The sequence below is a fragment of the Pecten maximus genome, chromosome 11 (assembly GCF_902652985.1).
Source record: "Pecten maximus chromosome 11, xPecMax1.1, whole genome shotgun sequence".
NCBI lineage: Eukaryota > Metazoa > Mollusca > Bivalvia > Pectinida > Pectinidae > Pecten > Pecten maximus.
The window spans coordinates 14,032,385-14,059,084 of record NC_047025.1 but is presented as its reverse complement, the minus strand read 5'-3'; the positions used below and the strand labels follow the sequence as shown (position 1 = coordinate 14,059,084).

Sequence of the window (26,700 nt, the reverse complement as noted above, 5' to 3'; positions counted from 1 at the left end):
TGCAGTACTGGATGCCATCACTATATAGTTATAGAAATCGAAAAGGGAGGTTTCTACTCCTACAGGTGGTTGGTCTGCCCATTTTTATATCTGTGCAATGAATTGTATTTTTTAATAGGAATTTGGCCGGTTCCCCTTCTGTTTTCCTCATAAAGGACCTTTTTCAATAATATTCACTTATATTAAGGAGTAAGATGCATTGCTCTGATTTCATCAACATTCCTTAACTTAAAATTTTCCATTTGCTCATATTCTTTAAGATTGTTTATTATAGTAAAGTTTGTTTTTCTAGTCATTTAACGTAACTGTATCAACTTTACCACTGTAACAAAATTGATCTCGACTGGACCTCGAAGTAAAGTCAATATTTACCAAAGTAGATTTTCCGCAGAGGAAGCCCCATTTTATTTGTCATTGTCCTGGCGAACGGTCGTAGTACAAACCCCTCATTAATACTGTATTATGATACATTTAATCAATGAACTATTCCCACAGTAGCTGAGTTAATATCGAGTGTTTTCTTTCTTACGGTTTTCCATTTACTGTGAGTTATCGAACATATTTAGTTATGGTATGTTGTATATTTAGTTGTGGTATGTTGTATTTAAGTATGCTTCTTTTTGTTGTACTGCAAAAGAGAAATAAACTAAATTAGATGACTGTAGCAACACTTTTATGATAACCATTGCACAAACAGTTTAAATGTGATGTTTCCAGCGATGTTAATTTCCCATAGGGATCGGCCTTAATACTGTTTTACCCTTAGATACCACTCACCGATACATTGTTTTGCGCCATCAATTAATCGACGATGCAATTACCTTATTGGGAATTATTTACTTAGTTTCAAAAGTTTCAAAACTGACATAAGTACTGGTAATTAGGATAACCATAGCAGATTGCTAAATAATTTTCAAATGTCTCGGTTATATGTTTACTTAAATCTGTAAAATTGTCTCCATCGTTCTCACACATTTGATATATTTGTTTACTTGAGCAGTCTCAGTACCTAGTTCGTATTTTCTCATGAGCCATTTGCCCCGAATTCGTACAGGTGACGATATAGTTTTTTCGCACAAGCTGTTACATATTTCCATGGTGATGTATTTGTTGATGTTTTAGCTATATATATATGGTAACACACTGGAAAATAAATTGTGACAACCATGGGTCGTCCTTCTATATTTGTACTGCAATTATTCTTTTCTCGAGCATTTGTTCTGTTACACCAACCGTCCATAGTTAGCAGTCAAACTAACTTCCTCGTTTTCTTCCCTCTAGCAATATTTCTGTGACGAAAATGATTTCCTGGTGGACTGTAAGACGCAGTTATGCGAGTGCACTCATCGACTAAAGGTCAAGGTCGGCGAGGTGGTTGAACTTGTCCTGATTGATGAGGGTAAACACCTGGACAATAGCCATCCAATGCATCTTCATGGACACAGCTTTAGGGTGCTTGCCATGGAAAAGGTAAATAAAACAATCCTCACTTAAGAATTAATACATCTACCATTCCTGTTTTTTTAAACTTAGCGTCCTCCGAAGGACAATATCGTTTTTCATCATAATATAATGGGTACTTTATTACAATGCTAGTTTTCTCGTTAAACCTCATCACTCATTCATAACATAAATACATACTGTACACAGTGTTTACAGCATTAGGATGAACGGTCTCATGATTTTTTTTTTTTGTGACAAGATAAAAAAAAATGCGAGTAGGGAAATTCCTGATGTAGACTTTATCATTGTGTCACATTGGTGACTTGCTTCTATAAATTTGAATTAAACTCATATGATCCAAGAAACTTTGAAAAACAACAACTGTGAGAGCACGGACATTAAAACCAAACCTTAATTCTAACTCGAAATCAAATTAGCCAGGGCAAAATATGAACAAAAATACAGATTAGCATCGAGACAATTGAAAACGATACAAGGAGGATAATAAGACTAGGTGTCCCGGAAGGATGAGCGTCTTCTGCTTTATCGGCGACACCCACCATACATTTATATGTCAAATAATGTTACCGCAAATAGTTAGGTAGATTTTGATAATGGTTAGCGATTTTTACCCCTGGAGTTATGTTTTTTGGTCTTATGAGTTATTCGTTTGCTGTATTTTCATGTCTCCTCGGACTCTTTTGTTGTCTTTTCCTGTCTTCACGGATTCGTTTGCTGTATTTTCATGTCTCCTCGGATTCTTTTATGGTCTTTCATGTTTCCTCAGAATATATTTTCTTTCATATCTTCTCTGATTCTTTCATGGTCTTTCGTGTCTCCTCTACGGATACTTTTGTTGCATTTTCGTGTGTCAAGATACGAGAAGACACGTAGTCAACAACAGGATGTTGACACATGAAAATGCAACAAAAGAATCAATTGTCACTTGTATCTTCTGGGATGAATCCGGTTGCTTTCCCTTCGTGTATCCTGCGATCCTGTTTTCTTCTCGTGTCATCTCAGATTATGATGTTTACATTAAAATGTATCTTATTGAATAGATGGTGTGATATGTTTATACATTTTGGTTTATATATCAACTTAACTTTACAATATTCCATGAGACAGTTCGCTTTAGAAGCAGCCATATTTTCGGTCGTCATAGGTGACAACTGTAGGTATATGCTTATTAGAACAAGCGTTTAAAGGTTATGCTAGTTCGTCTACAAAGTGAATGCTAATCACTTGTGGGCTCGGTGACATTCACTGGCAGCCATCTGTGTGGTGTGGTATATTTGGAGTGACATTTCATTAGAATGTGGTTTGTGCTGTCTTGTTTTCAAATTTTAGTTTGTTAAAATATGCCTTAGTCATCGCCTGTATTGAATTAATAATACATATGTATTATTTAAATGTATTCTTATCGACTAAACAGTCGCTATATTCTATAAATACAAGTCTACAATAATATATATGTACCGCCATCCATAAAAATACTGTTAACTCTCTTGAATGCATGGTATGTTATAAACGAATAAGAAAACAATATAAATAAATCAATAGAAAAATATTGTAAAGTGTCCAGGTATCTATGGAAGGGTAGTGTTAATACGAAGATGTATATACATGTACTGGTGACGCTAACACAAATGACGAGAGAAGACAATTGATTCCTCTCCTGCCTGGACTGGACCGGACCGAACCTGAAACTCTTGGTCTTCAGCATCTAAGATCAATGCGTTTACATTACGAGATCCAGTCCAGACAAATCTCAAATATTTTGGTCTTTCGACAAACGAATTTCTATCTTGTGTTTTTTAAACACATATACAGTAATGCATGTTGGTTAAATTTGACTTGCCTGTCGTTATATGTAAAGAGGTTTTTAGGTCATCTGACCCGAAGGGATTTAGCTGAAACTTGCCAGAAATGATCCTGAGATGGTCCTGACCAAGTGTTGTTATTTTTCGGGTCGATCCGAAATCCAAGATGGCCGCCATAGCCGCCATTTTGAAAACACATTTTAAACTTCTTCTCAAGTTCCAGCAGTGCTGTTGGGCTGAAACTTGCCAGATATGATCCTGAGATGATCCCGACCAAGTGTTGTTATTTTTTGGGTCGGTCCGAAATCCAAGATGGCCGCAATAGCCGCCATCTTGAAAAACACATTTTAAACTTCTTCTCAAGTTCCACCAGTGCTATTGAGCTGAAACTTGCCTGAAATGATCCCGACCAAGTGTTGTTACTTTTCGGGTCGGTCCGAAATCCAAGATGGCCGCCATAGCCGCCATCTTGAAAAACACATTTTAAACTTCTTCTCAAGTTCCACTAGTGCTGTTGGGCTGAAACTTGCCAGAAATGATCCTGATTTGATCCTGACCAAGTGTTGTTATTTTTCGGGTCGGTCCGAAATCCAAGATGGCCGCCATCTTGAAAAACACATTTTAAACTTCTTTTCAAGTTCTACCGGTGCTGTTGGGCTGAAACTTACCAGAAATGATCCTGAGATGATCCCCACCAAGTGTTGTTATTTTCCGGGTCGATCCGAAATCCAAGATGGCCACCATAGCCGCCATCTTGAAAAACACATTTTAAACTTCTTCCCAAGTTCCACCAGTGCTGTTGGGCTGAAACTGGCCTGAAATGATCCTGATATGATCCGACCAAGTGTTGTTATTTTTCGGATCGGTCCGAAATCCAAGATGGCCGCCGTAGCCGCCATCTTGAAAAACACATTTTAAACTTCTTCTCAAGTTCCACCAGTGCTATTGAGCTGAAACTTTCCTGAAATGATCCTGATATGATCCCGACCAAGTGTTGTTATTTTTCGGGTCGGTCCGAAATCCAAGATGGCCGCCATAGCCGCCATCTTGAAAAACACATTTTAAACTTCTTCTCAAGTTCCACCAGTGCTATTGAGCTGAAACTTTCCTGAAATGATCCTGATTTGATCCTGACCAAGTGTTGTTATTTTTCGGGTCGGTCCGAAATCCAAGATGGCCGCCATAGCCGCCATCTTGAAAAACACATTTTAAACTTCTTCTCAAGTTCCACTAGTGCTGTTGGGCTGAAACTTGCCAGAAATGATCCTGATTTGATCCTGACCAAGTGTTGTTATTTTTCGGGTCGGTCCGAAATCCAAGATGGCCGCCATCTTGAAAAACACATTTTAAACTTCTTTTCAAGTTCTACCGGTGCTGTTGGGCTGAAACTTACCAGAAATGATCCTGAGATGATCCCCACCAAGTGTTGTTATTTTTCGGGTCGATCCGAAATCCAAGATGGCCACCATAGCCGCCATCTTGAAAAACACATTTTAAACTTCTTCCCAAGTTCCACCAGTGCTGTTGGGCTGAAACTGGCCTGAAATGATCCAGATATGATCCCGACCAAGTGTTGTTATTTTTCGGATCGGTCCGAAATCCAAGATGGCCGCCATAGCCGCCATCTTGAAAAACACATTTTAAACTTCTCAAGTTCCACCAGTGCTATTGAGCTGAAACTTTCCTGAAATGATCCTGATATGATCCCGACCAAGTGTTGTTATTTTTCGGGTCGGTCCGAAATCCAAGATGGCCGCCATAGCCGCCATCTTGAAAAACACATTTTAAACTTCTTCTCAAGTTCTACCAGTGCTGTTGGGCTGAAACTTACCAGAAATGATCCTGAGATGATCCCCACAAAGTGTTGTTATTTTTTGGGTCGGTCCGAAATCCAAGATTGCCGCCATAGCCGCCATCTTGAAAAACACATTTTAAACTTCTTCTCAAGTTCCACCAGTGCTGTCTGGCTGAAACTTGCCAGAAATGATCCTGAGATGATCTCCACCAAGTGTTGTTATTTTTCGGGTCGGTCCGAAATCCAAGATGGCCGCCATAGCCGCCATCTTGAAAAACACATTTTAAACTTCTTCTCAAGTTCCACCAGTGCTATTGAGCTGAAACTTTCCTGAAATGATCCTGATTTGATCCTGACCAAGTGTTGTTATTTTTCGGGTCGGTCCGAAATCCAAGATGGCCGCCATAGCCGCCATCTTGAAAAACACATTTTAAACTTCTTCTCAAGTTCCACCAGTGCTATTGAGCTGAAACTTTCCTGAAATGATCCTGATATGATCCCGACCAAGTGTTGTTATTTTTCGGGTCGGTCCGAAATCCAAGATGGCCGCCATAGCCGCCATCTTGAAAAACACATTTTAAACTTCTTCTCAAGTTCTACCAGTGCTGTTGGGCTGAAACTTACCAGAAATGATCCTGAGATGATCCCCACAAAGTGTTGTTATTTTTTGGGTCGGTCCGAAATCCAAGATTGCCGCCATAGCCGCCATCTTGAAAAACACATTTTAAACTTCTTCTCAAGTTCCACCAGTGCTGTTATTATCCTGATATGATCCCGACCAAGTGTTGTTATTTTTCGGGTCGGTCCGAAATCCAAGATGGCCGCCATATCCGCCGTCTTGAAAAACACATTTTAAACTTCTTCTCCAGTTCCATTGGTGCCATTGAGCTGGAAATGGGTGAGGATGTCGAGGAAGGCGAGCCAACATAGTGTTGTTATTTATTTGGCCTCGTAAAAACTTTGACATGGCAGCAATGGCGGCCATTTTGTAAAATGATTGTGCAATCATGGTTTTCCTGAACAACACCTATTTCAAACTTCTTCTCAAATTCCACCGGTGGGATTCAGCTCCAACTTACCAGAAATGATCCTTAGATGGTCCTTACCAAGTGTTGTTATTTATCGGGTCGGTCAGAAATCCAAGATGGCCACCATGGCAGCCATCTTGAAAAACACATTTTAAACTTCTTCTCCAGTTCCACTGGTGCCATTGAGCTGGAAATTGGCGAGGATGTTAAGGAAGGAGGGCCAACAAAGTGTTGTTATTATTTCGGCCTCGTAAAAACTTTGACATGGCAGCAATGGCGGCCATTTTGTAACATGATTGCGCAATCATGGTTTTCCTGAACAACACCTATTTCAACCTTCTTCTCAAATTCCACCGGTGGGATTCAGCTCTAACTTACCAGATATTATCCTTAGATGGTCCAGACCAAGTGTTGTTATTTATTGGGTCGGTCAGAAATCCAAGATGGCCACCATGGCCAACAGTGCCACTATGTACTTGCTAGAGAGAATACATACTACAATAATATAAGGGTTTAAATTTAGAGTCGGATGACCGTTAAGGCCCCTGGGCCTCTTGTTATATTGGAGTAACTTATCTTGATTCTTTTACTTATATTTGATGTTTAAGTTCAAAATAATGAAGTAAATACTAGAATTAATTATATCAATGATTAAGTCATTTTTGACACAAAGTATATTCGTGTTATGTTCAAAGCAAAGTTGATACCGTGATATATATTTTTCCGAAATAAGACAATCGCAGATCACATTTGTATATCATAATTAGTTACCAAAACAAACAGTGAACGAGTCTGGACAAATATAACTTATTTTCAAAAATTCGTATTTCCATTATTTCGCTTAAGGAGCAAACTAGGAGCATATTTTTTTGAGAAAAAAATAACTGGGATGTTTAGTTTTAGAATTGTTTCAATCAAGATGTTCTTAATACAAGTTTGATGGAGGAAGAAAACATACTACATAAAGTATTACAGGTGATTCATATACTCCGTAACGTGTTTTCATTTACTGGCCCACTAATGGCTGAAAAGTGTTGTTAATTTTAGTGTAAATGATTTACAACTAGTCAGCCTGTCAGGCGTAACATCAAGAATAATAATATATTTGGTTGAAAGATATTTTGAAAGGATTGTACAAAAGATAATTTTAAAACATACAAATTGAGAGTTAGATGCTGCAAAACTACCAAAAATGAATTAAACCGCATCATGTACAATTGTTTCGTCCTTTTACGTCTCGTCAGTGATACTAAGTGTTTAAGATGTTGATACTAAGAGAAAACTAACCGAAAAATATCGGTCAAAAGAAAATTCGGATGAGAAGGTGTAAAAGACCCAAAGTTCAACGAATTTCTTAATTTTCAATATTTTATTTGAAGAGAACCTCAATTAGATTTCCGTACATGGACGTTGGTATAGGTAAACCTGTTATCGCTGTTGAGTTATGCAACAGTAGACATTATGCTGTGAATAGTTAAAAGGCTAAATGATGGATAGCCGGCTCAGTGACCCGATATATTGACACCTTGTAAACACGCAACCTGTCATCTCTCACTCGCTCAGAGTTAATTATCTCGGACCGTCACCGTTTAAGAGCTCTAGTCCTGTCACATAAATGACTTTTACCATTTACGTGTGATTTATATATACCATTTTATGTCTCTCGCTTATCACTGACTTAATTACCTCTCACCACTAATTAATGACTAGCACTACCTCTAACCACTTATTGCTTATTTACGTGTCTATGATGTGTGTTTTACTGACCATTCCGTGATTAGTACCATCAACGATATGTCAAAATTACTTCTCGAAATCCGTTAATGGTTCTTACCAAAATCACTACACATGCAGTCAAACTCGTTGCTAAAAATAACCGAACCATCATTTGTTAAATCATCAACAAATCTACCTAATTGGTTCCTAATTACTGTTGTGTCGATATTTGTTAATGGTTGATCTGCCTATAGTGTCGAATACTTCGTTTGTAACTTGATGAAAATATATTTTAAAATGTGCGCATCCGTGTTTTAAAACTCTGGATGATGCTTGTATGTTGATTATATTAAAAACAATAATTGACTGGCAAATCTTTCGGGTAAACGCTCTGACATTGGTCAGAAGAAATTGAAGATCCATAAATGGAATATAAACATTTACTTTTGAATCTCGATCAAGTTGATACATTTTGGCAAACAGAGGATCTTAGATAAGTAGCACGTTCACTATATACAAATGCAAGCTAATTTATCTTCTCGAAACCTCATATATATGACAAGAGCCATGTGTGGTTTTTATTCCAATTTCAAAATTTGAGGTGGTCGTGGCCGGGATCACGTATTAATGATATGATTCATGTACAATGAAAACCTGTTGACGGTGGGACAATAGACAGAGACGCATTTAGCCTCTATAAGCTTTGATGTTGATGATTCAACGCAACATACCAAAATGTTGAAATGAGTTCAGAAATATTATCATATGAATAATTTCGATTGCAGAGTAGTGAAATAAATTCACTGATTCATATCCGAGTTATTTAAAATGGATTATGAAACAAGAGAATTAATATCCGTTTTGATTTAATTTACAATACCAACAAATTTGGTCTAATCTTAATCAGATGTTGTGACGTCAATACAAAGCAAGGCATTCTATGTAAAAAGTTTGTGAATATTCATCTAAACGAACATCCGCCTGTTATAGTGTAGGCCATTTACTACTTGTATTAAAGTGCTAGAATACTCCCTCATGATCTTAATTGTTTCTAAAACAACAGGAAATATCGATATGCAAACGAAATGATAATTATGACTTAAAATTGAAAAAAAGAACCACGGGCAAAGTTTTGCGTGTAGAAGTGATGTTCCGGAATGTTATACGTCTTCTGCTTCATTGACGGAAACAGATATACAAATCTAGGTTAAAACCCAGTTTAAACCACACTCTTAAGATGAGAATTAGGGTGGTGAGAGCGGAACCAATAGATATATCAAAATCATCTAGTTTGCAGTCACAAAAAATGAAATGTATGTAAGTTAGCCCCCCCCCTTTTTTTTCTATATTTTATCTTTGTTAAGGCACATTTGTATTTTTCTAATTTTTGTGTCGCCTTTGAAAAAGGAGACATATAGGTATTACTTTTCGGCGTCGGTGTCGGCGTCGGCGTCGTCCGGAAAATGGTTTTCGTGCGATAACTTTAGTAGTTTAGAACGGATTAATTCGAAACTTCATGGGAAGGTTCATTACCATGATAGCTCGGACAAGTTCGATAACCAAAATTATTCGCACCTTTTTAAAAGAGTTATAGCCCTTTAATTTTTTGCGAAAATGGTTTCCACTCAATAACTTGAATAATTATTACAGGATTGATTTGAAACTTCATGGGAAGGTTCGTTACCATAATACTGTGGACAAGTTCGTTAACCAAATTTATTCGCACCATTTTAAAAGAGTTATGGCCCTTTAATTTTTTTGCGAAAATAGAATGTTCGTCACCATAATACTGTGGACAAATTTGTAATTGTTTTTTTTTATTCAAGTCCTAATTTTAAAGAGTTATGACCCTTTAATTATTCCCATACACAGGCGAAACCTCCACTTCCGTGGAATTCTTGTCTTATGAATTTCTTCCTTTCAGGCCCCTATTGAGTCATAGAACAGCTTAATAGCTATATGAAGCCATTTTACTATGTCTAATTTCATCCTATACTATAGTCATTACAAACTACAGACCTGAAGGTGCATTTCCTTTCTCTACCATACACACATCCCAGTAGTCAGTATTCCGGAAGAAGAATATTATACTTGGGACATCAGCGAAGAGCATCTTTGGCATGCATTTTCTTTGAAATACTAGAAAAAAAGAGGGGAAATAGACATTTAACCCATAATTTATTCAGTATGATGATTTTTGCTGGAAATCCTGAAAGGAAAATTTCAAAATGGGCATGCAAATAATGATTTTAGAAGGAAATGGACATTTACCAACAATTTAAACAGGTTAATGAATTTTAATTCAGAAGGAAAGTTTTTCATAATTGGAATAAGATATAGAAGGCGATGGACATTTACCCAATCCATTTATAATTTTGATGATTTTTGGATATTAGAAAAAATGATAAACGTTTCTGACTCAAAACTTTAATTACACGTGGAAATAAAATGATTTACAGTTTTTGTTTACGAGAGTTCATTTAATTCGAGTTTTTTTCCACCATTTAAATAACTTATATGATCCTGTGTAGCAGTGATCGATCTGGATATATAAAGATCAGTAATAGACACGTTTCTGTATAATTTGTACATTTCTCCTCGTTTCTAATTTGATATGAATGTATTGTAACTCTTATATAAGACATTACGGAGTTCATAAACTGTATGTGATGGAACGAGTTATTAATGTAATACGCTGCGTCGGAAGATTGATTGTATTACAAACTGTTTAAATGACGGGTAAATTAACATATTCACTGTCAATCATGTTTTCTTATATAGACAAATGAATTATTGATAAGCTAGAATGTTGTTTTATTAAACATCATGAAAACATGTCAAAAACTATTCAAATTCACGAAAAGTGCCTGTCAATATGTATATATAATCGCCAACAGCTATGATAGTTATCAGTGTCCCTGAAATATAGACCAACTAGAGTTACTTCCCTTTGTAAGGTTGTACACCAGTAAGAAGGAGCCGACTCCCAATGTTTGTCATGGATATCGTAGCTCAGTTGGGTGATGTTAGTGCACTATTACTGCTTTCAACTGGGGTCAGTAATGGACAAGTATTGCTGTAGCAATACCCAGTTGCTTGTTGTTTTATTTATTGTATTTTCATCAAAATATTCAAATTTTATTTTCAATTGACATTCAATTAGGGTTGTAGTTGAGATATATACATACATGCATGATTAATATTATTCCAGATCAGAGTCGGTGTTGCTTTGAGCCAATCATTGATCGCATCAATTAACCATATTGATTCTTAAACAAATCCTTGGTTTCGTATGGTATCAATTAGCCAATCATAAATGACTTTCTGTCTTATTTTAAAGCTGAACACATCGACAAGCGTGGAGTACGTGAAGATGCGTGACCGCATAGGGCTAATTGGTAGGAACCTAGACAGGCCTATCACCAAGGATACCGTAAATGTCCCGGATGGCGGCTACACTATTGTTAGATTCCACGCCAAAAATCCAGGTATATGCTAATTTTGTCTTTTTATATTCACTTAAAAAATCTTGTTAGTTGCTACTGTGTTGAACAAAACAATGTTTATTTTCACAAAGAATAGGGTCGTCCGCTGTATCTAAAAGGTACTCCTTATAAATTACTGATATCTTTTGATGCAGTATAAACAAAAGGATGACACAATATCTGGTATAACGTGTTTTGAAATTTGACGCGATATATTTCTTTAAAATCTCCACTTTCAACACGCAATGTAGGAAAGGTCATAAAACATTGACCATTTGGACGATCCTTAATTCTTTATTATGTCAGAACATGCCGATATCATACGTTGAAGTATTCGCTGGTTTTAATATCTAAACCTCGTATCAGTCGACCAATTGCATGCAAGTCTATTTCTGATACAGGATTTTGGTTGCTCCATTGCCATATCGCCTTCCACATGGCAATGGGTATGAGTGTCGTCATCCAGGTGGGCGAGGTGGAGCAGATGCCAGCGACCCCTAAGAATTTCCCACGTTGTGGGGACTGGACACCACAAACCCAGCGGATGGACGAATACCCCGGGTGTCCTCAACAGTCCACTGCTTATCCTCTCGTCATGGGAACTGACGTATCCAGCACTTACTACGATTCCACCGTCCAACCAGTACTTATATTTATTTCTCTCAGTATTTCCTTTTTAAGCAGCAGAATGGGATAAACTGCTCGATACTACACTATTGATGTCTGAATTTCCCTTTCTAGTCTTGACCTGTTGACTTATTTTCCTTCTCACAAGACCACTCATGATGTTCTAACTTAACTTGGCCCCTTTTAACCTCACCTGACTTTCTGACCTCCTGTCCTCACTTCGCCTTCTCACTTGACCTCACCTGACCTTCTTACCTGACACTCTGACTCCCTGACCTCCTCTGACCTTCTTACCTGACACCCTGACTCCCTGACCTCCTCTGACCTTCTTACCTGACACCCTGACCTTCCCAGACCTTCTAACCTGACACCATGACCTTCCCTGACCTTCTAACCTGACACCCTGACTCCCTGACCTTCTAAACTGACACCCTGACTCACTGACCTCTACATACTTGCCCTCCTTCAGTATATAAGTTATCTGGACATTCTAAATTTTCCCCTGTTACCAGCAACGATAGGATAACTTGCATATTGTATGTGTTAGGTGTGTCACTAACAAATGCTTTGGTAGCATTTACCAGATTTGTATAGCAACTGAAATCCCACCATTGACATTTTATGTCCAGGTGCTACTTATGGCATATATTTTGTGTGATTTAGATGACTTTTTCATCATAGGAATTCCCCAAACACGTAAACGAACGTTTTCTTGTCAATAGAAATTGCGTTGTTGCCATGGCGATAACATTTTCACTTACTCGTTTATTGATAGTGTGTGTACATTTCAGAAATCCAATGTGGGTCTCATATACATTATTATTGGTAGTTTAATTGATATAGTTTATGGTAGATATCGTATATAGAGGATGCTTTATCCAGAATTATGTAAATGAAGTTTTCAAAAACGAAATCCATCAAATACATTATATATTTATTCAGTGTTCTTCCTATTTTTATTATTATCACTATATACATGAATATATGATTATACATATGTTTATCATTTGAATGTTAACTGCATATATTCCTGCAGACTTTCTAATTTTAGTGGTACTCGTATTTTAGCGAATTTTTTGCGTAAATTTAAAATCTGTTACTAACGGCCAATCTTGTTAGTACTGAATATATACATTTAGTGCTGCACAATGATGCGTGTAATCATGAAAGTTCTCCCATTGCTGTAAATATGAGTACGCTAATAAAGAATGTTTGCAGTATATATGATCTCATTGGTGTGTGTATACTTTGTGGATGCCGCGATAAAAGGCTTGTGTTAGTGTTACATACATTAAATGTATCATCATTTATTGCCGTGTTGTGTGTCATTTCATGTTACTGTAGTTTGCATGGTTCTAAATAGTTGTTGTCTACCATTGGTGGAAGAGTAGATCTCATTAAGATCATGATTATGTAGATTACTGATATTTCAGCTAACATTCACAACTTATGTCAAAATGTTCTTTCTATTATCGCGAAATATTGCCCACGCGAGTACATATCGATATGTATTATATAAATGTATTAAATATATGTATATTTAAATGTCAGCTCGCGAAATTCAGTTGCAGCGAAATTAAATAATCTACAGTAAGTGGTGAAGCAGAAATTTATCATATATTGTATGATTTTATCAATTATTTTACAGTATACACAGACATTGTTTTCGAAAACTGATGTTGAAATGATAACATTTTTTATATAAAAGGAAACAAATTTAATCAACTTATATAGATCACTGTTTTTGGCTGGGATGAAAGCGCACAGATCTTGATTGTTAAGGAATTCCGCCGAATTACCGGCAGAACAGACGTGTCTTCTTTTGAAAATACATTGTTCTGTTTAACAAGATTTACGATATCAGAGATATAGATACGTAATTGGCAAGACATGTCAAGTCATCTGTAAATCTGTCTCTCGTACTTAAAACACTTTGGTGTAAGAGGTAATAACTAATATATATATTTAATTGAAGAGCACGATAGCATGAAAACATAACCACGATAAAGTTGTGTCCATCATTTTCACTGTATTCACTAATGTGTCAGATAACGGTGAAGGTTTTGAGTGTTTGTTATTCATGTTTTTACATATTCGAGAACAGCCAGGTTTATATTAGAATGGGTGTCTAGGGAGACAAGAAGGCGAGAAAATAAACAAAACAAAGCTGAAGTCTGATCTCAAGTGTAACGCTACGTATTGGTCTCTTCAATGTCTCTTAGATATAACACCGTCCCGTATATTTGCACATTGGTTGCCTATAACGGTCACAATCAGTCGAATACATTTGGTTTTATTCCATAGTCTCTAAACAGAAGATACCTCTATGATACACATAAAATATGTCGACACTCATACTATGCATTGCAATACCCTCAATTTGCTGTAGGTGAACATATTTGTGTCTGTAGTGCATAACATAGCTAGTGTAGACACAAGTCTGATAGGGAACTATGTTTAATTCATATCTCGAAACATCTCTGTATCCTCGGGGAGATAAGCAATGTTCAACTTAAGTGCGGCATGTGAATGAATTAATTGACTTAGTTATATTCTTATATCGAAACACATGTTTCAGCAAGAAACAACAAAAAAAAAACAAAAAATTCTTGGAGTGGTGCCATTCATTTAGCTATGTTCCTATCTCATTTACTCTATCAAATATCGTGAATTGACGTGTTACCTTGTTTCGTGTAACCAAATCCTGACAGAAGTGTGGGTGCAGATACCTATCATATAAATATCATACGTAAATTACAGGTCGATCCCCACGCCCCTTTAAACCAATCTCTCCTGTGTAAAACACCGGTCGATCTCTCGCCCATAACCTACTCGGTTTCCAATGTGATGTACACGTCATGAGGAGAAGTAAAAGAATGTAGACAGACGAAGTCGCTGTGTGTTGATGCTGATTGTTGCTGTTTGGGTAAGACTCGACTATTATCTCGCCTCTTTAAAGATACCTGTTAGCTCACTTTATGGACATAATCAGATAACTGCATGAAGAGAAATAAATTTCCAGCATCACATGATTGTCGGAAAAAGTTCGTGTTCGAAAGAACTGACCCAAAGTTGGAACGGTACAGTCCTTTGTAACTTAATTAAAAGGGAAATATTGAGATTATAAGATAATCTGCACTTTTTAATCAGGAAAGTAGTCACCAATATGTACGTGCTAACCGACTATTTTCTGGCCTCTTTTCCTCCAGAACATTGATGCTTGGTGTCAAAAGAGTAGACATATAGTATTGTAAAAATACAGGCCATTCCCGATGTTGAAATATAGAAGGGAAGACCCTCTAACCTCATAATACAGTCATTTAGGTGACCTCATGTTTTTGATAATTTGAAAAGATTGTACAAATGTTGAAACCTAGAAGGCGACCAACTGACCATTAACAAGGTAAAACTCTGCTATGTTTCCTCACGAAACAATCAACTCGATATATCTCGCAATATCACAACATATCTTATAGACTGAATGGACATCTTTCTTGGATTATGTCGAACTTTTTGAAATGATGTCGACTTAAGTAAAACGTAAATCGTTGGCAGAATATTCTACCATACTATCAGAGGTGCACCATTTCATGGCCCTATCTTTTAATCTTGTGTCCGTTTTTTTAACTGTCCACATTTCATGTGCCATCATTGGTAATGGAAATATTCGATCGTAGTTTCTGTCCTTGGTCAGGGTGGTGGTGGCGGTGAGATGTACTTGTCTTGTCCTTTCAAGTGGTGGTGGTGGTATGTTCTCTTCAAGTCTAAAATTTCATATTCGTCTTTTTTAACCTCGCCCACTCAACTTAAATTTCCGTCTTTCAGCACTATATTTCCAACTTCAACCCACCACAACCTAATCTCAGCTCTCGGTCCAGTGTGAATGCTACTGCCAAGAACATGCGGATGCAGATGTTTAATATGTTCTTGTCCGGCAACAACGGTCGCCAAGCACCATCCCGAGGGTTAGAGTGGACCAAAAGCAGACCACTGTCATCGCTGTCACATGAGCCCCTACCCGGAAGAACAGGGCATACCGTACGTACAAACCACCGTGACGAACGCCCGGGCCGTGTATTGTCGGTGAATCCCCTGCTTTATCCATGACCTTGACGCTATGTACTTCTATTGTTGACTGGGAAGTATCCTGGGTCTCCGTTGCAAGGATTCGCTATGTCCCTGTTCTTCGTATGAACAGACGCCGCCATTGCAGACGGAAATGCGGGCTGACCATAACGTTGCTGTCATCATCAAATGATGACCCCGTATGCCAGAACTAGTATGCGCTTAGTCCCGTGATTTTAAGTGACACTATTGTTAGATGGTTTACATCAAAGTAGTTATTGTTGAATTGTTCGTCGATTTCATCTCGACAGCTTGTTGGAATTAATATTTCAGCTTCATTGTTCTTAGTTAGGAATGCTGAATTTGAATAAATAAAAACATATTGTTGAAACCTTATATTCTGATTAGTAGTTATCTTTTGTGTTTGTTTGTTTGTTTTCGATATAATATGTCACAATAATACCATAACAGAAACTAAAACAATTTACCTATAACTTCGACATCGAACATGAGAACCCTACACATAGCTCCTTATGCTTGACAACAGAATCTAGCTTAAAATGGAACACGCCTCAGTTTAACTGAACTTTAACTTAGATAAAAGGAGCAAAATCGAGCTCCGCGATCTGAATTCCATAATTTATTTAACAAGAGCCAACTAAAGCTCAATGACCTGAATTCCTAAACAGATATAGCAGGAGCCAACCCAAGCTTCACAAACTCCTCAACTGATATAGCAGAATCCAATCCAAGCTCCACAAACTTCTCAACCTAGATAACAGGAGCCAACCCAAGCTTCACAAACCTATCAACTTAGATAACAGGAGCCAACCCAAGCTTCACGACCTGAACTTCAAAATTTATAGAGTCGGAGCCAACAAAAGCTCCGTGAACTCCTCAACTTAGATAGTAGGTGCCAGTCAAGCTTCATGAACTCCTAAGATAACAGGACCAAACCCAAGCTTAAAGAACTCATCAGCAACTTATATCGCAGATAACAGGGCCCTATCTAAGCTCCATGAATTCCTCAAAGTAGATTACAGATGTCGACCCAAGGGCACAAAACACATCAACGGAAGATGACAGGACCCGGCCCATGCTCCACGAACTGCCTAACTAATATAACAAGATGAATCCTTTGCTCCAAGGAGCTCTTCAACCCAGAAAACGATGTTTGATTTGGTGTATACTAAATGCACCTTTGACTAGCAAATTTAGAACACGACCGCATGAAACATTGAAACTCTTATGAATTAATAGTGAATTGGTTATCCATCACTCGGCATATACTATATCTATTACTAAATTCATGATTGAAAATACTTTTCTCTTATGTGTAATTCTTCTTTATATTAGACGGCAAACATAATCCGACACCATTCTGTAAAGTTCATTTATCTTTGACGGTAGAACAATTCTGACACCACTACCAGGAAGAACCTTCTATAAGACGAGAGAAATAATTTTGACACCATTCAAAGGAGCTCCTTTACGTTAGACGAACCAATCTGACTTCTTTACAAGTTCCTTTATCTTGAACGACAAAAGGAATTTGAAATCACTACGAAGAGTTCCTTTATCTTAGACGACAAAAATAATTTGAAATCACTCCGAAGAGTTCTTTTATCTCGGACGATAAAAAGAATTTGAAATCACTCTAAAGAGTTCCTTTATCTTAGAAGACAAAAATAATTTGATATAAATCCAAAGAGATCGTTTATCTTAGACGACAGAGAGAATCTGACTTTTGTTATGTCTGCGAGTCGTCAAGTTTACAAAAGCAAATAAACCTTCTTTAACACTGATATTCATTAATAGCGGACTACAACATTTTATTACAGAAGAAAACATGGCATGAAATCATATTTTTTTCTTATAAAACTATAAAACATGTATGGGTATAGAACTTGATGATCTAAATGAAACTTGAAAGTAAAACAGTCACGTTCAAAATTCAATATTGCAATAAATCAGATGGATGGGAAATTTTCTTTAAACATTGTAAGTATCAATCAAACATCTCTGCCATTTCATTGTTGTGATTGTTAAACAAGAATACTCAATAAAGATCCCGAGTTTACGTTCTGGCTTTTAAGTTTTACAACATTGGCTCTTTTTATGATTTATGAAACATTAAAATATACTTCAGACTGTCAAAAGCTTATTTATTGACGATGACCTTATGTCGATCATTGGGCAAGCTTTTATAGAGTGAAATGAAGACTTTATTCCGACAGAAACACATGGATTATATGTACATGGTCGAAATCAAACCAATTCTAAATGACCTCCATAATAATTTCTTTTTTAGGTAATGAAAGATACTGGACGATACTAATTTATCACAAAATGTATCGTGTTCTTAACCAAGATTAACCAGTATATGACATCCATTACTCCAACATGGTAAAATGCTTACGTGAGGCAATTGAAATTGTCTTAATGCATTATTCAGCTTGGGTCAAAACGCAATGTAATTAAAATATAGATGCTCATTCTCACAACATTACAGGAACATCTAAGGACATTGCATAACGGGTCACTTTCTAGTGACCTTTGTTATCTCAATATTTCACAATCGGGTCGGATTGTCAATTTTGAGATGTTATCGACCTCACCCATTCGTCACATCATATGCTTCGCTGGTCGAAATGACATGAAACAGATTGAAAGATTATGCTCTCTAGTCATGCTATTTCACACATACGAAATTCATTTACAAGATTCTGTAAGTAGTAATTTGATTGGTTAATCCAAAAGGTCATCCTGTGATGACGTTAGATGTTCGTTTAATGAAGTGAGAGTGACAATCTAGATTTTAATTTAGATCTGTCAAAGCACATATTAGCTTAATCATTTAAAACTACTGAGTACAGAGTGAGACTAAAAACAGAAATATATGTTTTGCCCGGTTACAATATCTTACTACAAGTACAAACTATCAGCACTTTGTAAAGGAGGACACACGGAATTATCCGTTCTAGCTTAAGTTCGGTGTTCAGACTAATTAACCTTCTTTATAAGAGCGCACGTACAGAGCCGTTCACTTCATCATATTACATGAGTGCACATGCTATTAGAATATCGAGGACAAAACCCTTGGATTTCGGAGCTATCTTTATCTATGACATTACTTTGTGAAGTGACTTAATATCACATCTATCAAAGCATGCATGTAAACCTACCGGCAGCATGTAGAAAGTTTGTAAAATTAAAACTTGAATGCTTATTACAAAAAATAGGTAAAAAAATCCCCCAATTTTTTTTTTATATTTATCTTAATTCGGATATTTAGATAAGTGATGTAAATATTATTACAAAAATCACACTTAATACAATTTTACGAGTAAATGATATAAGACTTATCTCGTGTGTAAATGATATGACTTATCTTTGCTATTAAGTTACAAAATCATGTGAGTTGTACAAAAGATACACGAGATATTAGCACGATCCAAAACAAATTTACAGTTAGATACATTGGAGCACATTAGAGCAAAACCGAACAACATTTCACCATACAACTGTTTCGTTCTTCTAGGACTCGTCAGTGATGCTACGAGCCTAAAGTGTTGATGGTAGTAGTTGACCAATAAAGTTGGAATAGAACAAAAAAATGTCCTCATTAGGATAGGGAGGTACAAAAAGATCCATGATTCAATATATCTTGTAATATTTCTACACTATCTGTTATCTCATTGGTCGTGATGGTAGTCCACTTCGATATAGTCCGGATTGTTATCTCAATATAAATAGCAGAAATCACAGTCAATACTGAGGTGGAGTAAATGATATAATACTTTCTCTGCAATTACAACATCCGATATAGTTTCTACAGTAGATTTTGTCTAGCTTCATATTGGTCGTGAGGGTAATGTGATGATAACTTACCATAGGGATTATACCAGGCATTTGGCGGAATTTTAGGAACACCTCAAATGTTTCCAATAGACTTTGGATTTTTCCTGACTAGCAACAGGTGACTGATCAATTTAATGTTGCACATATATATTTCTTTATTAATGCTATTACCCATATCAAGGGCTTTTGTTCCCAGAGCTCTTGAGGGTTTTTGGATCATAGTAAATCCATTTGGATAATTTTGCTATTACCCATATCATGGGCTTCTGCTCCCAGAGTTCATGAGGGTTATTGGAAGCCATGACCTTTATAGGCCAATCAAAAGTATTAAATTCTTTGATGTCGTTTGTTATTCTTTTACTATTTGATAACTGTATGTTAAGGCGTGCCACGCCCTATGTCTGCTGGTTCATTGACCCGGTTCGTAAGCGTGTTCAGGTGGCATAATGGTAACGCATCCTCCTTCATCTATGTGACTAGTGTTCGATTCGTCAATCTGACGTGGAAAGGTATCGGGTCAAATGTCCAGCCGCGAGGTTTTCTCCAGGTACTCCGGTTGTCTCCTACATTAAGACATCTTGTTTCTGTCGAGGACAACATGAGTGATTCATGTAAGTTGATATAAATTATTTCGCAACAAAATGGATAGTACATTGTACAGTCTATAGTGGTTCCTACATTTACAATATGACCTTGCCTAGAGTTTATCGAAAGTTACTTTATAAAGCGCTTTCGGTGGTCCCGGGTTCGAACCCCTGTCTGGTCGTGCTTTTCCCACTCCTCTTGCATATTAATTTTCGGTCATCGTTATTCTAGTTAGCTTTGCAATGCTTTCTTCTGTATAATTGGTTGAGAGTAAATTCGTTTTGGATTGGGTACATAGCTTGTCAATGTGGGTAAAAATCTTTCGCTGTCTAGATACCGCCCGACCTGGTGTCGTGCACCAATGATTCCATTCGAAAGATTCACAGGTACCTTGTAAGTACTAGCATACGTACTAGGATTGAGATTTAATCAAATACTTGGTCTGGTTTGCATTTTGTCTAGCCTGTTATTAGAACCTGTATGATTCGGTCAGTTTTCTGTTGTTTTAACTGAACAGACAGTTATCCAGTAATCGGCAGTGTATTAAGACCACGTCTCTGAAATGATGCATGACTTAAACACATATTATTGTAAAATGGCATCTCTGAGCATGGTTATATCTATCCATTATTTGAATAGATTTCAAATTCGGACATATACTTTAAAAAGCATGATGGTGAGTCATCTTCTCACAGAGCTATACTATGGTACTATGACACATAATGTCATTGTTTTGCTAAATGTTTCGCACGTGCTTAGAATTCGCAGTGAAAACGCGAATATAAAACCCTCGAAAAATGCACCCGCTATAAAGTACAATGGGTGTATCGCCGACGAAGCAGGGGTCGCTCACCCTTCCGGACACGTGGTCTTATCTTCCAATTTGAAATTAGGACGCATCTAAATTAGCCAGTAAAACACAATCTAACTCAAACGACAGTAGTTTCTGATGTAATTGGATAACAGCTCAACAAATTTAGCCAATAGAAATGCTTTCTTGTTGTAATTCACATAAGAAGGCGTAGAGACTATGGAATTACGAAAATACGGCTGTATATATTACATGTGATTAAAGTGTACCACAATCATACCTGTAATTGGATGACAGCTCAACAAATTTAGCCAATAGAAATGCTTTCTTGTTGTAATTCACATAAGAAGGCGTAGAGACTATAGAATTACGAAAATACGGCTGTATATATTACATGTGATTAAAGTGTACCACAATCATAACTGCAGTCAAGTGCGAATCAAATAGTTATTGATTAATGTGAGAGTGAAGATATTGTCAAGTACTTGTTTGAGTGGCTGTAACCATCCCATTGTTTTTACTTGTCTTATACACAAGCAGTTATATCCCAGATAGCATGACTACGTTGGGCCAACGTTGGCATATGGTTGTACGGTTGGCCAATGGTTGGCGTTGGTCATACAACGTTGGCCCGACGTTGGCCCAACAACAACTTGTTTTACTCGACAGCAACTGAAGATAAGTTGGGAACACTACGTTGGCCCAACATTGGCCCCCTGTTAGTACATTTCAGTGCTGAATTACCTAGGTTGGTCCAACGTTGGTCCTACGTTGACCCGATGTTGTAAGCCCAAGCAGGTTTACAACAAATTCAAGCAAAAGTGATTATCTGTAATCAAAGTTGATATATATATTATCAACCATTTTTAAAAATACACTTCATAAGATTTTTTAATAGTGATTTTTTTTCAAAATGAGAATAACTAATCATAAATTAAAGTCTTTTATACTGTAGTAAAACAGGAACAAGGGCATAAATGTTTTGGTAAATATTTTAGTGGCCGGTTTAAGGATGCCATTATCTATGCATGTTTACTGCCCACAAAACTGGGTCAGCGCTTCTCACAGCAAGTGTCGGACCAGTTCCCTTAGTAACCGTGACATCTGATACTAGGGATGGTCAAGCTGCCTGCAGATGTTACATTCTTATCAGGGACCTTGTCCGAGCTGTTCAACTGGTTGTACACAGTACAGTGCTATTTCGACTTACACAGAAGAAGATATTTGGATTAATCACGAAGAAGAAAGAGAGCATTTCTTTGATCAAAAGACAATGTAAGTAGGCTATATGATTTGCTTTTTAATTATGTTTCAATTCCTGAAGTAATTTTAGTATATTAATTAATTCCACAAGACCACCTGCCGTACGTACACTACCGTATGTACACTTTTGCTTGCTAGATAACGGGGTCATAAAGTTTTCAGAATTTATTTTTCATTTCTTACACATACACATATATACTAAGTATATTTATCTACAAAATGTGTGTAGCTGTTCCATGTTCAATGTCAGATCGTTTGTATAATTCCCTTGTTTCTTGATAAAGGGGCAGATTGCCTCGAAAATACTTGTCTGTACTGTCGTTATTACTACTTGACAAATTTCATATATATATATAATCTATATATAATAATGTAAATTACTTTAATGCCATAATGCCATAACTGAAGAAATGTCCAGGTTAGCGATTCATGCAATCTGTGCCGCTTGATTTTTACATTCTGTGTAGATTTGATACATTGTTTATTTATTCCAACAGCTACAGTAAGGAAGAACCGCCTGTGTGCGACAGCAACAGATTCGGAAATTGCAGCAATTCAATGCAAAAGATTGGTTCAGATTTGCTTGTGATCGCGATGGTGGCAGGAAAAGGAGAGAGGAACAAACAAGAGGCCCAGGGGCCTTAACGGTCATCTGACTCTAAATTAAAACCCTTATATTATTGTAGTATGTATTCTCTGTAGCAAGTATATAGTGGCACTGTTGGCCACGGTGGCCATCTTGGATTTCTGACCGACCCAATAAATAACAACACTTGGTAAGGGACATCTCAGGATCATTTCTGGTAAGTTAGAGCTGAATCCCACTGGTGGAATTTGAGAAGAAGTTTAAAACAGGCATTGTTCAGGAAAACCATGATTGCACAATCATGTTACAAAAATGGCGGCCAATGCTGCCATTTCAAAGTTTTTACGAGGCCGAAAAAATAACAACACTATGTTGGCTTGCCTTCCTTGACACCCTCACCCATTTCCAGCTCAATGGCACCAATAGAACTGGAGAAGAAGTTTAAAATGTGTTTTTCAAGATGGCTGCCATGGCGGCCATCTTGTATTTCAGACCAACCCGAAAAATAACAACACTTGGTCGGAATCAAACAGGATCATTTCAGGCAAGTTTTAGCTCAATAGCACTGGTGTAACTTGAGAAGAAGTATAAAATGTGTTTTTCAAGATGGCGGCTATGGCGGCCATTTTGGATTTCGGACCAACCCGAAAAATAACAACACTTGGTCAGGATCATATCAGGATCATTTCAGGCAAGTTTCAGCTTAATAGCACTGGTGGAACTGGAGAAGAAGTTTAAAATGCGTTTTTCAAAATGGCGGCTATGGCGGCCATCTTGGATTTCGGAGCGACCCGAAAAATAACAATACTTGGTCGGGATCATATCAGGATCATTTCAGGCAAGTTTCAGCTCAATAGCACTGGTGGAACTTGAGAAGAAGTTTAAAATGTGTTTTTCAAGATGGCGGCTATGGCGGCCATCTTGGATTTCGGACCGACCCGAAAAATAACAACACTTGGTCGGGACCATTTCAGGATTATTTCTGGCAAGTTTCAGCTCAATAGCACTGGTGGAACATGAGAAGAAGTTTAAAATGTGTTTTCAAAATGGCGGCTATGGCGGCCATCTTGGATTTCGGAGGGACCCGAAAGATAACAACACTTGGTCAGGACCATCTCAGGATTATTTCTGGCAAATTTCAGCTCAATAGCACAGGTGGAACATGAGAAGAAGTTTAAAATGTGTTTTCAAAATGGCGGCTATGGAGGCCATCTTGGATTTCGGACAGACCTGAAAAATAACAACACTTGGTCAGGACCATCTCAGGATCATTTCAGGCAAGTTTCAGCTCAATCCCACTGGTGGAACTTGAGAAGAAGTTTGAAATGTGAAAAGTTTACGCACGGCGCACGACGACGGACGAAGCATGATGAATATAGGTCATCCTGACCCTTCGGGTCAGATGACCTAAAAAGGGCACAACAGGAAGCTACTGCAACTATCAATGCTGTGATCATATACAAATAAATTGTTAATTACTTGCCAATATGACAACTGATTAATTTTTATGTTGCCAGCATTACACATAAGCATCACTTTATCTACTGTTTGTTAAGTTGGGCAATGTTGGGCCTATGAAGGTGAAACCAATAGTTGGAAATACACACTTGAAACCAACGATGGGCCAACGTTGGCTATCTGACATACAATGTTGGTCCAACGATGGGCCAACGTTGGCTATCTGACATACAATGTTGGTCCAACGATGGGCCAACATTGGCTATCTGAGATACGATGTTGGTCCAACGATTGGCCAACGTTGGCTATCTGACATACAATGTTGGTCCAACGATGGGCCAACACGTTGGGCCAACGATGGGCCGATGAGCAAAATTACATTGGGCCAACGTAGTTTGCAAACATTGGCCCTACGTAGTCAACATCTGTGGGCCAACGTTGGCCCAACGTAGTCATGCTATCTGGGATTGGATTAAATTGGACAATTAAATCAATAATATCGAGAGCGCCATAGTATCAGTATTCAAAAATGGAAAACATGTCCGATTTCTACTGCAAAGATTGGAGTAAAGAACATCCAGGAGATGGACGGTTTGATTTTAAGCTCACCTGCCCGAAGGGCAAGTGAACTTATGCCGTGGCGCGGCGTCCGTCGTCCGTCCGTCGTCCGTCCGTCGTCCGTCCCGTCGTCCGTCCCTCCGTCCGGCGTCAACTTTTCCATTCAAGCAACTTCTTCTCAATAACCAAAAGGCCCAGAGACCTAATATTGGCTGCCCTGCAGGGCGTAAGAATTGTACCTGCTGCCCCCATTGCATGATCGTAAGAGGCGACTAAATTTGGGATCTTATCTTTCTCTTCTTTCTTGACAACTTTCTTCTTCCTAATGTCTCCCTTGACAATGCCTCATTTTTGGCCTTTAGTTGAGCGTTCGCCGCTGTGAGGAAGGTTTTGGGTTCTGTCCCCTAGCCGAGACATACCAGAGTCTTTAAAAATGGTGGTTAGCCCGTTGTCAGTATAATGTGACCGGGTGGGGTGTGCTGTTGGATGTCTTCGGCAGTATGCTTCAGTGAGTTGCACTTTAAATCGGCAAAAGTTCCGGCCTATCACAAGGAGACTTAACACGAACATACCGCAGCCTCCCAAAACACACATACGCACTCACCACACGCATACATGTCGCACGCATGGGAGGCCGTCCTTAAATGACCTTAGATGTTAATAGGACGTTAAACAAGATAAACCAAACAAACCAAACCTAATATTGGGCCTGTAGCATGCTGGGGTGGAGGGCTACCAAGTATGTTCAAATGAATAACGTTGACCTCCATTCAAGGTCACAGGGGTCAAAAAGGCTAAAATCTTTAAACGACTTCTTCTCAATAACCAAGAGTCCCAGGGAGTTGATAGTGGGCCTGAAGCATGCTGGGGTGAAGGACTACCAAGTTTGTTCAAATGAATGACCTTGACTTTCATTCAAGGTCACAGGGGTCAAATATGCTAAAAAATTTTTAAACAACTTCTAAATAGCCAAAAGACCCAGGGACTTGATATTGGGTCTGTAGCATGCTGGGGTGAAGGGCTCCCAAGTTTGTTTAAATGAATGACCTTGACCTTCATTCAAGGTCACAGGAGTCAAAAAGGCTAAAATCTTTAAACGACTTCTTCTCAATAACCAAGAGTCACAGGGAGTTGATATTGGGCCTGTAGCATGCTGGGGTGAAGGGCTACAACGTTTGTTCAAATAAATGACCTTGACCTTCATTCAAGGTCACATGGGTCAAATAGACTATAATCTTCAAACGACTTCTCAATAACCAAGAGACCCAGGGGTGAAATCAGCTTAAATCTGTAAACAATAATTTTGCGATAGCCAAGAGCCTCCAAGACCTGATATTAGGCCAATAGAATGATGGAATGAATGACTAGAACATTTTTAATATGAATAAAACTAGCTTACAATGATATTTGAATAAAGAGGTAATCAACATAGTATCTTTAGAAATGACCTCAATCAACTTCAAAGTTGCTGTAGAGCCAGGTGAGCGATACAGGCCCATTGGGCCTCTTGGTTTTGTTTAACGTCCTATTAACAGCCAGGGTCATTTAAGGACGTGCCAAGTTTTGGAGGTGGAGGAAAGCCGGAGTACCCGGCGA

The 26,700-nt window shown here is 37.8% G+C and overlaps 1 protein-coding gene and 1 long non-coding RNA gene across 6 annotated transcripts in view; one reads left to right on the top strand and one right to left on the bottom strand.

Annotated features, from left to right (window-relative positions):
• Positions 1-16,378, top strand: part of LOC117338326 (laccase-2-like) — a 42,398-nt gene extending 26,020 nt beyond the window's left edge. For all 5 annotated transcript variants that reach the window (XM_033899628.1, XM_033899632.1, XM_033899629.1 and 2 more), the window contains exons 8-11: positions 1,282-1,470; positions 11,146-11,293; positions 11,692-11,933; positions 15,743-16,378. In XM_033899628.1, the coding sequence (XP_033755519.1) occupies positions 1,282-1,470; positions 11,146-11,293; positions 11,692-11,933; positions 15,743-16,024 (861 nt within the window). In that variant the 3' untranslated portion in view covers positions 16,025-16,378. The remainder of the gene's footprint in view (positions 1-1,281; positions 1,471-11,145; positions 11,294-11,691; positions 11,934-15,742) is intronic.
• Positions 11,973-13,421, bottom strand: LOC117338328. The gene is made up of 2 exons (XR_004535002.1): positions 12,274-13,421; positions 11,973-12,232 (listed from the first exon to the last, which is right to left on the bottom strand). It is a non-coding gene; the product is annotated as an uncharacterized LOC117338328 (long non-coding RNA).
• Positions 16,379-26,700: the final 10,322 nt, after the last annotated feature.